General features: G+C 41.0%; 2 protein-coding genes across 3 annotated transcripts in view; one reads left to right on the forward strand and one right to left on the reverse strand.

The window, feature by feature from the left end:
- Positions 1-13,977, reverse strand: part of C12H2orf76 (chromosome 12 C2orf76 homolog) — a 447,011-nt gene that overhangs the window by 359,809 nt on the left and 73,225 nt on the right. The window lies entirely within an intron of this gene.
- CFAP221 (cilia and flagella associated protein 221) overlaps positions 1-13,977 on the forward strand; it is a 113,606-nt gene that overhangs the window by 96,892 nt on the left and 2,737 nt on the right. For both annotated transcript variants that reach the window (XM_050752702.1, XM_050752703.1), the window contains 2 exons: positions 5,847-5,939; positions 11,519-11,614. In XM_050752702.1, coding sequence (XP_050608659.1) covers positions 5,847-5,939; positions 11,519-11,614 — 189 coding nt within the window. The remainder of the gene's footprint in view (positions 1-5,846; positions 5,940-11,518; positions 11,615-13,977) is intronic.

Below are 13,977 nucleotides of genomic sequence, written 5' to 3' on the forward strand. Positions count from 1 at the left end.
ATCGTCTTCATTGAAGGGCTTCATTGGTAAGCTCTTCCTGAACTAAGCCAAATGCAGCCATAGGTCATGTACGTCAGGGCTTTCCCATGTGCTGTCCCCTAAGGGTTACTTCCTTAGGGCTTCTCTACTCCTCTCCTTTGCCTGAAGATTAGCAAGCGGTAAACAAAAAGCACCCAGCATAGGATTTGGGACATGGCAGGAACTAAAAACTATGTTTCTTTCCAATTATTATACTTCATCCATTCCTCATCCACCCTATTGCCATCTCAAAATCAGCATCCTTGTTCTATGTTTTTAGCATATTTCTAGAATGTCAAATCTCCAGAGCTGGTGGGAACAATGGCATCGAAGAGAGAAGGAAAGCTTTGGCATGGGAGAGACCTGCCTCCATTGTACGCTGGATGTATCACCAGCTCTGTCCTTGGGCGAGCTACGTATTAATGAAGCCCTTGGAGCAATAATCTCCTCCTCTCTGAGACAGAGGCAGTGACGGCATCCTCACATTTGTGTGTGTGAGGATAAAAGTGCAATGATCTTGTGAAGCATCTAGCATCATGCCTGGTACATTCTTAGTAACTCTTCTCTCGCTTCTACCCTCCTTCCCCGCCCACTAAGTGTCGCAGTCACTCCATCGCCACCAGATGGCGATGGTCCGTCACCACATTGACAGACTGCCTCATTTTGCTGCGGGTGAGGATGCTTCAGATCTGACCGCTGCAGTCAGTAAACAGGGTTTGGGGTGCTGTGAGGAGACTGAATAACAAAAATGAAGAATGGTGAGAAGTAGCGACCCGCTGACCGTGTCCACCCGTTGTCAGCATGTGCGGTTCTTAAGAATGAAGAAAAAGCATCCTATTTTCTTTCCAAAGCAGTGTCCTTGGAAAAAAATCTCCCAAGGCCGTTCTTTCAACAAGCAGTGAGAATGCAGTTACCTTGGGCTTGAATAACCATGAATTAAACATGAACTCTCCATGAATTAAAGAAAACTCTCGAACCATGAGTTGTTACTTTCAGCTTATGTGCCTGAGTGCTCTGTTGGGCCAGTTTGTTTCAAAATAAACTGCAGTTGCATAACAGCTCATAAAATCAAGAGAGGATTCTGTATCTCCTTAGCGTGGATTTCCACAGGATGTAAGACTCTAGGTCATGTTTTATTTCTGAAAACAGATACAAAATAAGAAGTGTAATTCCTTTTTTAAGTTCTGTCTTAGTTTGGGCAGCTACAATAAAATACCATAGATGTAATTTATGAACAACTGAAATTTATTTCTGGAGACTGGGAAGTCCAAGATCAAGGCGCCGGTAGACTTGGTGTCTGGTGAGGGCCAGCTTCCTGGTTCAGACATGGTTGTCTTCTCACTGTGTCCAAACATGGCAGAAAGGGGAAGGGAGCTCTCAGTGCCTTTTTTTTTTTTTTTTTTTTTTTAAAGATGAGATATCACTCTCTTCCACGCTGGAGCGCAGTGGCATGATCATAGCTCACTGCAGCTTCAAACTCCTGGGCTCAAGTGATTCTCCTCCCTCATCCTCCCAAGTAGCTGGGATTATAGGTGTGCATCACCATGCTCAGTCAGTTTTATTTATTTATTGTAGAGACAGAGTTTTGCTACATTGCCCAGGCTGGTGTTGAACTCCTGGCCTCAAGCAATCCTCCCACCTCAGCCTCCCAAAGTGCTGGGATTACAGAAGTGGAGCCACTACACCCAGCGTCTCAGGCCTCTTTTATAGGCACTAATCCTATTCATGAGGGCTCCATTCTTATGACCTAACCCACCTCCCAAAGGCTCCATCTCCAAATACCATCACACTGGGGGTTAAGTTCTTATTATTTTTAAGGTAAATAGGGATAGGGTCTTGCTATGTTGCCCGGGCTGTTACTCCTGGCCTCAAGTGATCCTCCCACCCCGGCCTCCCAAAGTGTTGGGATTACAGGTGTGAGCCACTGCACCTGGTCTGGGAGTTACCTTCAACATGAATTTGGGGACAACACAAAATTCAGTCCATTGCAACTTCCTACTAATCCATTAATGATATTCCAACTTTGCAACCATTTTACTTGAATAAATTAACTCCTATTACTTATGAGGTTTGCCTTGTATCTTTTACCCCTGACAACTGTTTGTTGTTAAACCATGCAATATAGTTATTTAGTGTTTATTTATTCCAAGTTATTGTTGTATTTGTAATAATTGAAGCAGCTCATTTATTTCTTTACTCTTCAGTAAATTCAGAGATAACTTGTTAAGTCTCTTTGGACTTCCATAAAATCTGAGAGTCAGTGACAACTGAAGAAATTATCTAATCCAATAGTTCCCAGACTTTCTGATTTCATAGATGAGCGAAATGTCCAGAAGAACTTTGGGAACTGTCTTGGCATTGTCAGGGTTTTACTTTGTCAAGTAAGGACATTAATTTTTTTTTTTTTTAATAGAGTCTCACTCTGTCACCCAGCCTGGAGTGCAGTGGCATGATCTCAGCTCACTGCAACCTTTGCCTCCTGGGTTCAAGTGATTCTCTGCTTCAGCCTCCTGAGTAGCTAGGACTACAGGCGTGGGCCACCACACCCAGCTAAGTTTTTGTGTTTTTAGTAGAGACAGGGTTTCACCATGTTGGCCAGGTTTGTCTCGAACTCCTGACCTCAAGCAATCCACCCACCTCGGCCTCCCAAAGTGCTGGGGTTACAGGCATGAGCCACCGTGCCCGGCCAGGACATTAAAATTAAACAAAGCAACAGCCAGACACATTGGCTTATGCCTATAATCCCGGCACTTTGGGAGGCCAAGGCAGGAGGATCACTTGAGGTCAGGAGTTCAAGACCAGCCTGGGCAACATGGTGAAACCTCGTCTCTACTAAAAATACAAAAATGAGCTAGGTGTGGTGGTGGGCACCTGTAATCCCAGCTACTCAGGAGGCTAAGGCAGGAGAATCGCTTCAACCCAGGAGGCAGAGGTTGCAGTTAACCAATATTATGCCACTGCACTCCAGCCTAGGCAACAGAGCGAGACTCTTATCTTAAAAGAAAATAAACAAAAATTAAAAAAATAAATAAAACAAAGCAAAACAAATTTTAAAAAGGCCCAACCACCGTCTACTGTCATCACCATTTCAATTTTAAATGAATATATTTCACACACACAAAAAAGTGAGAGGAACATGGTCTCAGAATTTACAAATTGGGTAAGTTTTGCTTCATGAAAAGCCGTTGGTTGTTGCCATTCCATTGTCCTAGACCAACCTGGTCCCTGGCGAGTGGCCCAGACCCTGAACTTCTCAGTCCCTCTTCTTAGTGGGAATTCTCTCTGACTATACATGTTCTAAAGTAAAGTTTTGGTAGAATTTTCTAATAGAACCTGGATTCTTTATCATGAAGTCAGTTACTAACAGGGCTAACCTCTGTGTCTCCGGGCCCAGATTCCTTTTGGTGGGAAATGGAATTAAAGACCAAAATCTGGGTGCTATGTATACACATCGCTTCTGGGGTGGGGTGGGGTTTGCTTCTTGGCCTGTTCAGCAGACAAAGTCAGTGATACACACAAACACACACACACAATGTACACACAAAGATACATGCAGCATACATATATATGTAATGTGTGTGCATATAAACACATATATATTCATACATATCCATATTTTAGAAATCATGAATTCACACCAATGCCTACAGTTCCAGTCTGTATCCATAGAGTTATTGCTTGCTTTCCACCATTCCATATTTGTATCTCCCTTCTTCCGCTGTGAGAACCCTGGCTTCTAATACATTGACTAATTTTATAATACATCAAAAATCATTTCAGAATTGCTTGATCCATAACCACCTTAATAAACATGCAAAATAAGTTCAGATTTGTTTCCAGATCCCCCCGGCCCCCTCCCACCCAAGTCTATGGGTATGTAATCAAATCACTTGTAGTAAGTTACTGGGGTGATTTCTTTTTCTTTTCTCTTTCTTTTCTCATTCCTTTAGCTCTCTCTCTCTCTCTCTCTCTCTCTCTCTCTCTCTCTGTCTCTGTCTCTGTCTCTCTGTCTGTCTTTCTTTCCTTCCAATGTGGTTATGGAATTTCTGTGAAATACTGTGATTTGTTTCAGTTTGCTTTCAGTCTTTGTCTTTTATTTCACTTTCTTACTGATTTAATTTTGTTTTTTCAATATGTTGAACATTAACATGTTTTCCAAACTCAAAACTACACTAAAGGCATATTCAGGGAAGTGTCACTCCCTCGAATCTCCCTCCAGCCCCTGGCAGGTAGCCAGCGTGTTCTTCTAACGTATCCTTCCTGTGTTTCTCTTTATACTGGTAAGCAGAATATATATATTTTTCTTATTTTCCCTTCTGTCTTACACAAAAAGTGGCATTCTAGATATGCTTTTCTGCATTTGTTTTTTTTCACTTAATATCTCCAGAAAGTCACTCTATATCAGCTCACAGATGCTTTCTTCATTCTTTTCCCATTAGTCAAAACCATGGTGCTATAATTTTTTTTTCAGTCCGTCTTCATACTTGGCAAGCGGGTGCATTTTTGCACAATAACAAAACAAAGATAAGAATATTATTTCAAAGACATATGTGCTCACACAAAGGAGCCGTCGGTGAATCCCTGCTTTCCATTCCTGCCTCCTGCCCTACCTTCAGCTTCAGCCTTTCCAGCATCTGTGAGGAGGTCTGTTTCCTTCCGAGCGGGCTCCAGGCTCTGTCATTCTTTGCTGTTTTTCATGAGACAGCATTCTCCAGGCTTCTAGAAATTTATTCCAGAAAATGATTGAAAACTTGTATCCATTGATGTCTTTTCTCCTGTTCTCTTGGCTGTTGTGTGTTCGGTTTTTATTCCTTCTATATCATCTGAAATGTGTGTATGGAAGGAGTCGAGATCCCCAAAAAGTGCTCATTCCATCCACTTGAAACAAAGGGCTGCTGCCAAGTTTAAAAGAACAATGTATTTTCCACCCTATCTCAATTCCTTTAACATTCTCAATACCCAGGAATTTTTATATAAAGCTCTAAAGTTATAATACTAAATAATACACAAGGAGGAGGGGAGGAAGATATGAAATGGAATAGAATGTCTAAGAAGGAGTATAAAGGTGGAGGGAAAATATTAGGACCAAAAGTAAACTACCTGTATTAGCCTGTTTTCTCATTGCTATAAAGAAATACTTGAAACTGAGTAATTTATAAAGAAAAGAGGTTTCATTGGCTCCGGGTTCCATAAGCTGTACAGGAAGCAGGACGGCTTCTGCTCGGCTTCTGGGGAGGCCGCAGGAAACTTACAATCATGGCGGAAGGCAAAGGGGAAGCCAGCACCTCACGTGGCCAGAGCAGGAGGAAGCGTGAGGGGAGGTGACACACACTTTTAAACAACCAGATCTCACTGTAACGCACTCACTCACCATCGTGAGAACAGCACCAAGGGGATGGTGCTAACCCATTCCTGAGAACTCCACCCCCATGATCCAATCACCTCCCACCAGGCTCCACCTCCAACACTGGGGATTACTATTCAACATGAGATTTGGTGGGGACACAGGTCCAAACCGTATCAGTATCTAACTACACTCACCCCAGGAGATAATACAATTTCAGACACTACAAACTGAAAAATTATATTATTCTCTTTTTGAACTCCAGGAAGTGTCTTACTTGGCAATATTCTCCCTGGTTTGCCTGGGGCCTGCATCCCCTGCCTTTGCCTCTGGGAACCATAAATGGCTTTTCAAGAGTGAGGGAGGACAGAGTAGTAGAGGCCTCGCCAGTGGTAAAATAAAAATGCTTTAGAAAATTATGTAAAGACCCCAAGACTTCTAGTATGAGTCTTTATCCTTGACTGCTTGTGTGGTTTCTCCACAGCTGCGATTCCTTCAATTCATTTATGCTTCCGATAGACGTCCCTGCCATCCTTGATGCCTTACCAGAAGAAGACAGACTAGAAACAGTTGAACGGTATTTTTTTTTTAACCTTCAGCCCCTAATGTGGTCTGTTTTCCAAAAATATGTGAGGTGCTGTGAGGAACTTCAAAAGACCCCACAGTGCCTGAGCTTGCAACTCAAATGAGAAGATAAGGCTAACACCCATCCACACCACCACCTAGATAAGATGTTAAATTCATGGTGGAGAATCGACAGTCTTTAAGCTCTACAACTTCCTGATCTTTAGCAGTTCCAGGAGTTCAAGGGAGAGAAGATCTGAGGTGGTGCCAAATGGCCTTGGAAGGCTTCAGTGGTCACATGGACTTGGGTTAGTATGTGAAAGATAGGTAGGACTTGGATGGGCATAAAGAAATACAAGTCCAGAAGCAAGGCACTTACATTTGATTTTACTGATCAGCACCCAACAGCCAGTAGAAATGGTCTTGAATCTCCTATCCATATGCTCATTTACACCTGATGTCTACAGACAGCAGCAGAGCTGAGAATGGGAAACCTGAGCCAAGCAGAGCCCATGCCCTTGTCCCAGGGCAGCTTTTCCATCGTGAGCGCCACAGCATGCAACATTTGCATGTCCAGCTCACACGTGTGTCCAGCTGGCTCACCTGGCATTGCCCCATTTGCAAATGCCTCTAGATCTGAGTCATTACTTCCTCTTTTTTAAAAATATACTTAGCTACTTATTATATCACCACATAATTTTAGGGAGAAAATTAGAAGTTCCATATGTTTTAAAGCAGATACTTTCTACCAGGCAAAAGTAAAATTCATTTAAGATTTCTAGTTTAGTTAACCAACATAGCATAAATTTGTGTACAAACTCATCTCTCATTAAAATTAGATTCCATTAGAAGATTATAGAGCACCCAAAATGTTGTATAGAATAGTGTGATGAAGGGGTAGGCTGTGGGTTCAACACCACCCCCCTCACCACCGCCACTCACTCACAGTACACCTTGGGCAACTGACTTCACCTCTCAGTGCCCCAGTGTCCTCATCTTCAAATGGAATGATCCCAGGACCCATCTCATGGGTTGCTATGAAAAGCAGATGAATTAATACATGTCCAATGTTTAGTTCAGTGCCTCACACATAGTAAGGTTTTGATAATTAGCTATACTACCATTAATGACCCTGGTATTCCAAACCCCTAGCCCAGCATCTGACACTTGGTAGGCAAGCAACAGCTCACTTTAGAATGAAGTTGTATCACCCAATAGTAACATTATGAGAAAATAAAAATAAGAGAAGATACATGGTTAGATTTCCAAAACATCAGATGAAGACGTATTTATGTCCCAAGAGGTTTTCCTCCTTCCAGCGTTATATCTCAAGTGTGGAAGATGAATAAATGTTTCTGATATTTTTAAATTTTGATTTTTCATGTCTTTGGGGGTATGAAGGAGCATTTGGATCTGCTGCTGTATCTGTAACAGCAGAGTCGGGGTACAGCACAGAGAGGGCCACCAGCCCTGCATGACGAGAGCTCTGGCACATTGGGAAGACTCTTGGTCCCAGAGTTCCTCCCTACCCACTATTTCCTGAACTCCTATTACTGAAGACCCATTCCTTTAGCTTTGTGCTTCGTTTCTATTAAACTACCTCTGGGGAGGGAATATTTTGAGTGTCACTTATAACTCAGTGTAAAATCCCCAGAGCCTTTTTAGAGTTCAGGCTTGAGGGTCAGCGGCAGGAGAGGTGATGGGAATGAGAAGACTCCTGGTCCAGTGGGGAGGTCCTGGAAAACACCAGGAGAGGACAAGTGAAAAGCTGGAAACACAAACAGCCAACTTAGGCTCTTTACCAAAAGCCAGATGCTCCCACGTGCTTCTGTTTGATGGGTGTAAGTACTGGCATGAAACATCTGGGCTCTGATCACTGTTGAGGCCAAGCACCCAGCCCTGTGCCTGCCTGATCATCCCACTTTTGGCTCTGACTCCTGCGCCGATAGCAGTTACGTGGGATTGCATTGCCTCGAAGCGAGCGAAGGAAGTGTTCTGAAGTATATTTCTGTGGTGAGATGGATGTCTTCATTTTTATTTGAGATGGGGCTCATGAATGAATTGTGCTTATACATAGTCTTTGCTTTCTTACTTCACAAATGAAGCTATCAGTATTTAATTCCTGTCACTTACCAAAACATTATAGAAACTACAGACAGCTCCTGCCTTACATTGGTTTGACTTATGATTTTTCAACTTTACAGTGGTGTGAAAGTGACTCATTCAGTACACTCCTCGACTTATGATGGGATTCTGTTCAGATAAACCCATTGTGCGTTGAAAATATCATGAATCAAAAATGCACTTTCGACTCACGATATTTTCAACTCATGATGGGTCTAATGGGACCTAACCTCATTATAAGTCAAGGAGTATCCATATTTATCAATATATTTTTCTGACTGTTTCTTTGACATCTGCAAAGGTTCTTAGGTCTAGTTTAGTAAGATAGAATACAAGTACAGTAAGCCAGGCAAAGCAGATGTATGACTCACAGATAGGCAGCAAGAATAAACAGAAGCCTAGGATCCAGGGTAAGCCAGCTCACCAAGGCTTAGTAAAGCTGCCCAGGGCAGATGCAGTCTCGTCTGCATGTCTCCCACATTGCATCACAGCTGAGGGACCCCAAAAGCACTTTACTTTGGGTTTTATTCCCTGAGTGTCACAGGGATCGCTGAGCTTAAGCATTGCAGAACATTCTGTTCTGAGAGGAACAGGGACACAGCCCTGCTGTTTATCTTAGGATGTTGCATTCTCAGTACATCCTGTCCAAGAATTGCAAGCAAGAGGGGGAAGAACTGGGTGGACCAAGGCCATCTGAGGACCTGGCCTCCTGTAGCAACCCTACTGATCTGCACTCCTTAGCTCCGTTGTTCAAAAATGTTTTCATTCTTAACACATAAACACTTTTGCATTCTAGGCTGGGCGCAGTGGCTCACGCCTGTAATCCCAGCACTTTGGGAGGCCAAGGCGGGCAGATCACAAGGTCAGGAGATCAAGACCATCCTGGCTAACATGGTGAAACCCCGTCTCTACTAAAAATACAAAAAAAATTAGCCGGGCGTGGTGGCGGGCGCCTGTAGTCCCAGCTACTCAAGAGGCTGAGGCAGGAGAATGGCGTGAACCCGGGAGGCGGAGAGTGCAGTGAGCCAAGATGGTGCCACTGCACTCCAGCCTGGGTGACAGAGCAAGACTCTGTCTCAAAAAAAAAAAAAAAAAAAAAAAAAAAAAACTTTTGCATTCTAAATTACACCATCAGCTGTGATGAAGCAAAGAAATCCTGATAACTCAAGCACTGATAGCAAATTATCACTGTCATGGTCAGACTAGGATCACTGCCAGCCTGCTTGTGATTTGCAGGAAGTGGTTTATTACACACCAGACTACAGCGTCTTTCACACCATATATACTAAAAAATAAGTATTTGTTGATTATGATTTCTGTTTTTTCTTTTATAAATACATACTATAGTGATAGTTTAAGTACATTTTTACAAGTAAGTAATCAATTAGTGGAATCCTAAATATGTGAGGCGAATAAGACCTGCCCACATGCAATGATACTTGACAATACCTGAGCTTCTAGAGCTTGGACTCCAGCTCTGAAAAAGAATGTTGAAGTGCCATCTACTCAAATCACTGCATGATGGCATTTCTTGAGGGCTGCGGCCATGGTGGGGTGATTCACTTTTGCTTCAGCTTCTTTCTGCCAGGCCCACTGGGGAGATATTCAGTAGATCCAAACATACCCAGCTCCTCCTCCATTCAGCACTGATGTGCACACTATTTTGACTCAGTTTCCTCATCTTTGAAATGGGAATAGTTGTACCTACTTCATAGAGGGCTGTCAGAATTAAAGGAGATGCTGATGCTGATGAGAATAGTAATTGTAATAACTGACACTTACTGAGCATTAAATGTGAGACAGGGAGTGCTTTGTAAACAGTCTCATTTAATCCGTATGATGAGCTCTTATTATTATGCCCACCTTTGAGACAAAGAAACTGCTAAAGGGAAGATAATGTTTGCAAAGCACCAGCATAGTGATTTGCATATAGCAGCTACTCAGTAAATATTAACTTTCAATCTAATGAGGCTAGAACAACTTTTGCAGATTTCAAGGGTATTTTTCTTAATAGAAAATTGCCATGCCCGCCTCTTTTTACATATATCACTGCTGATGTAAAGTGTCCCTGTTTGTAATTCCAGACTTTTGAAGCCTTTGTTGCCCTTTGTTGATCTTGGAAGCATTTCTCTAATTGAGTGTGGTGGAGATGGGTGCTGTCAAAAAATTAGTTGTCCTGTTCTTCTAAAGTCCTGGAATCACTGAAACTAGAGGCTAAGTTTCCCAGCCTGCCTTGCAGTTAAGTTGTCCATTTTACTAAGTGTTTGCTGATGGAATGTTAGCAGACAAGATACAGTCCACTCCTGAGGTCAACTCTTTTTTTTTTTTTTTTTTTTTTTTTGAGATGGAGTCTCGCTCTGTCGCCCAGGCTGGAGTGCAGTGGCCGGATCTCAGCTCACTGCAAGCTCCACCTCCCGGGTTCAGGCCATTCTCCTGTCTCAGCCTCCTGAGTAGCTGGGACTACAGGCGCCCGCCACCTCGCCCGGCTAGTGTTTTGTATTTTTTTTTTGTAAGTAGAGACAGGGTTTCACCGTGTTAACCAGGATGGTCTCGATCTCCTGACCTAGTGATCCGCCCGTCTCGGCCTCCCAAAGTGCTGGGATTACAGGCTTGAGCCACCGCGCCCAGCCGAGGTCAACTCTTAACAGAGTGAGTGTGTCTCCTGCACACCCTCCCTCCCTGCTTTGCTTCAGCCGAAACCCAAACATGCAGTGGCCCAGCTTGAACCATCAAACAACAAAGCTCTAGGCCAGAGGTCAGCAAACTGTAGCTCTGAACCAGATGTGGCCCACCACCTATGTTTGTAAATAAAGTATTATTGCAACACAACCACAGCCATTCAGTTATGTATTTTTCTATGATTTCTCTCTTGCTACAACAGCAAGAAACAAAAAGTTGTGTAGTTGTAACAAAGACCATATGACCCATTAAGGCTCTAGAGGAAAAGTTTACTGACCCCTGCTGTAAGGGATAGCAGACCACAAAAAGATTGAAAAAAAAAAGAACTAGACTATTTAGAAATATATTGTTGAATTTTAAAGCCATTGTGGACTTTCTAGTTATCTTCTTTGCTATTGATTTCTATTCTAATTCCATTGTAGTCAGAGAACATATTCTGACCAATTTTAGTCTTTTGAAATCTTTCAGGCTTTCTTTATAGCCCAATATACGGTCAGTTTGGTAAATGCTCCATGTACACTGGAAAAGAATATGAATTCTGTAACCCCCATTTTTTAAAATTGCTTTTTCTTCTCTGGTTATAAATAACTACCATTATGCCTACCATTGTTTGTTGGTGGAAAGCAATTTATCAGCCTTATGCTTCTTTTAATGTAAACAACAAAAGTAGATGGAACTAAAGTTGAATACCACAAGAATTGCATAACTCCTAAATGATCACAATATTTCATTCTATTTTTACATTGGGAAGGAAAAGCAGTTCCCACTAAACATCTTATCACTTTGCAGTGAGCTCTGTGAGCAGAATGTAGAAGTTATATTGACTCCAGAAATGATCAAAGTGGAATTCCCTATGTTGAACTACAAGGACATCAAGAAGGAGAAGTAAGTGGATGCTTTTATGCCTTATTAAAAGGTAATCTTGGGTGAAATTTGTTCTGCATAAAGTACAATATTGTCCTGTTGTCTGAGTCTAAATAGCTCAGTCTTTGAAAAAGACACATTTCTGGTGCTTCAAGAATTTAGATGGGTACTTTATTTTAGGCACAATTATACTCCCTGAAATCTTGTTATCAAGTAAGCCTTTTAAAACTGAAATCAATTTTCCATGTGCTTATCAATCAATTTCAGGATGTATTTGTTTCTTATTAATAGCTGATTGAGTTTCATTCTGTATAAGGAACTGGCTCTGGAGCCAGACCATCTGGAGCTGCACCATTTATACATAGAAAATCTCAAACCAAGTTATTGTCCTTATCAACTCTGGGCCTCAGTTTCCTCATCTGTAGCATGCAGAAAATAAAATCTCCCTGTCACAGGGCAAATATAGGGATTAAATGAGATGCCAGCGATGGGAGCACCTGGCCAGTTGCCTGATGTGAACCAGAGCTCAGTAAATGTTCTCTCCTCCTCTCCTTCAGGAGCTAACTAGCCAAGCAAGCATCATCCTTTGAAAAACTGGTTTCAAAAACACAGTAATAAACATATCAAACGTGTTCCTCCTCATTGTAATGAAAGAAATACAAATTAAAACAAAAATTTTGAAGAATACTTTTTAATGTAAACCGCCTATAGTTCATACGCTTTTTAAGTTTGAAATTCCATGTGTACACTTTATTTTTATTCCTTTTCTTTGAAAAATGCCTTTATATTATTTTTTAAATTAGAAAATATAAAAAATTGTAAATATGATAGAAACAATAATTCTACCACCCAAAGGTAGTAACATACATTTTGATGTATGGTCTTCCAAAAATATAGATATTTATATTTATATATTTATATTATAGTTATATATGTATTTATATTTTGAACCATGTATATGGTTTAAATATATGGTGAAATATATATAAATATATATAGTTAATAATATTTTTTCCATATATATGGAAATCATCATACATGGTTTAAAATATAAATACAGGGCGCGGTGGCTCATGCTTGTAATCTCAGCACTTTAGGAGGCTGAGGCAGGTGGATCACCTGAGGTCAGCAGTTAGAGAACAGCCTGGCCAAAATGGTGAAACCCCGTCTCTACTGAAAATACAAAAATTAGCTGGGTGTGATGGCAGGTGCCTATAATCCCAGGTATTCGGGAGGCTGAGGCAGGAGAATCGCTTGAACCTGGGAGGCAGAGGTTGCGGTGAGCTGAGATCACGTCATTGCACTCTGGCTGGGAGACGAGCAAAACTCCATCTCAAAAAAATAAATAAATAAAATATAAATACATATGGTTTTAACAAAATTCAGTCATATTATACATATTGTTTTATTTTCTGCACTTTTATTTCACAACATAAGCATATATTTATAAATATCCATATGAATTATTATATTTCCAAGTAGATGTACCATAATTTATTTAACCAACAATCTGCCAATGAATGTGTAAACTCTTTGCAGTGTTTTCTGTTATCAGTAGTGCTGCCACAAACATCCTGTGCCATAATTCCTTTCAAACTTATCAGACTGTTTTCTTAGGGTAAATTCCAGATCAATGCGTATTTTAAGGTTTTAATATATATTGCTTAATGACCATCCAGACAATGTGTTACCATCTCTCCTACTGGTAGAGGTTAGAACTGCCTGCATTCGAATGCCCTGGATGATGAGGAATAGTGTCATCTTTTTTTTTTTTTTTTCATCTTTATCAATGAGACAGAACTTTTTTAAAGACCATCTCATTTTAATTTTAATTTCTTTGTTTACAAGTTAACTAAAAATGTGTCTGTGCCTTTCAACCATTTCTCTTCTTTTATGAGAGACTTGTTTTGCCTATTTTGCCTATATTTCTGCCTTATTTGCAGGAGTCCGTCATTTATTAAGGATTATTACCCTTTCTTATATATGCTGCAAATTTGTTTTCTCAGTTTGTCTTCTACTTTGTTGTGCGGGGCCTGCCTTTTCTGAAAGGAATGCTTACATTTCTTAGAGCAGTATGAGGTCTCTCTTTTTTTTGTGATAGTTTCAGAGACCTGCGGCAGCCAACACTGCTCAGAAAATAGATTGGCAGTTTCTGGTAAAAGAAAATGTAGGAAACAACATTTTAAATAGAATTTCAGTAAGCATCTGTTTTGATCAGTTAATTAATTAGTTAATTAATAGACTATTGTGTTCTCCCACCCAGCACATAAAACCTCTTGCACCTCAACACACAGATGCACTTTGTGTTTTGCTTCAAGTTTCAAAAAACTGACAAAGGGTTTTAAATGAAAACCTTTTTTTTTCTATTTCAAATATTACCTCTG

Source organism: Macaca thibetana, chromosome 12, assembly GCF_024542745.1.
Source record: "Macaca thibetana thibetana isolate TM-01 chromosome 12, ASM2454274v1, whole genome shotgun sequence".
Taxonomy (NCBI): domain Eukaryota; kingdom Metazoa; phylum Chordata; class Mammalia; order Primates; family Cercopithecidae; genus Macaca; species Macaca thibetana.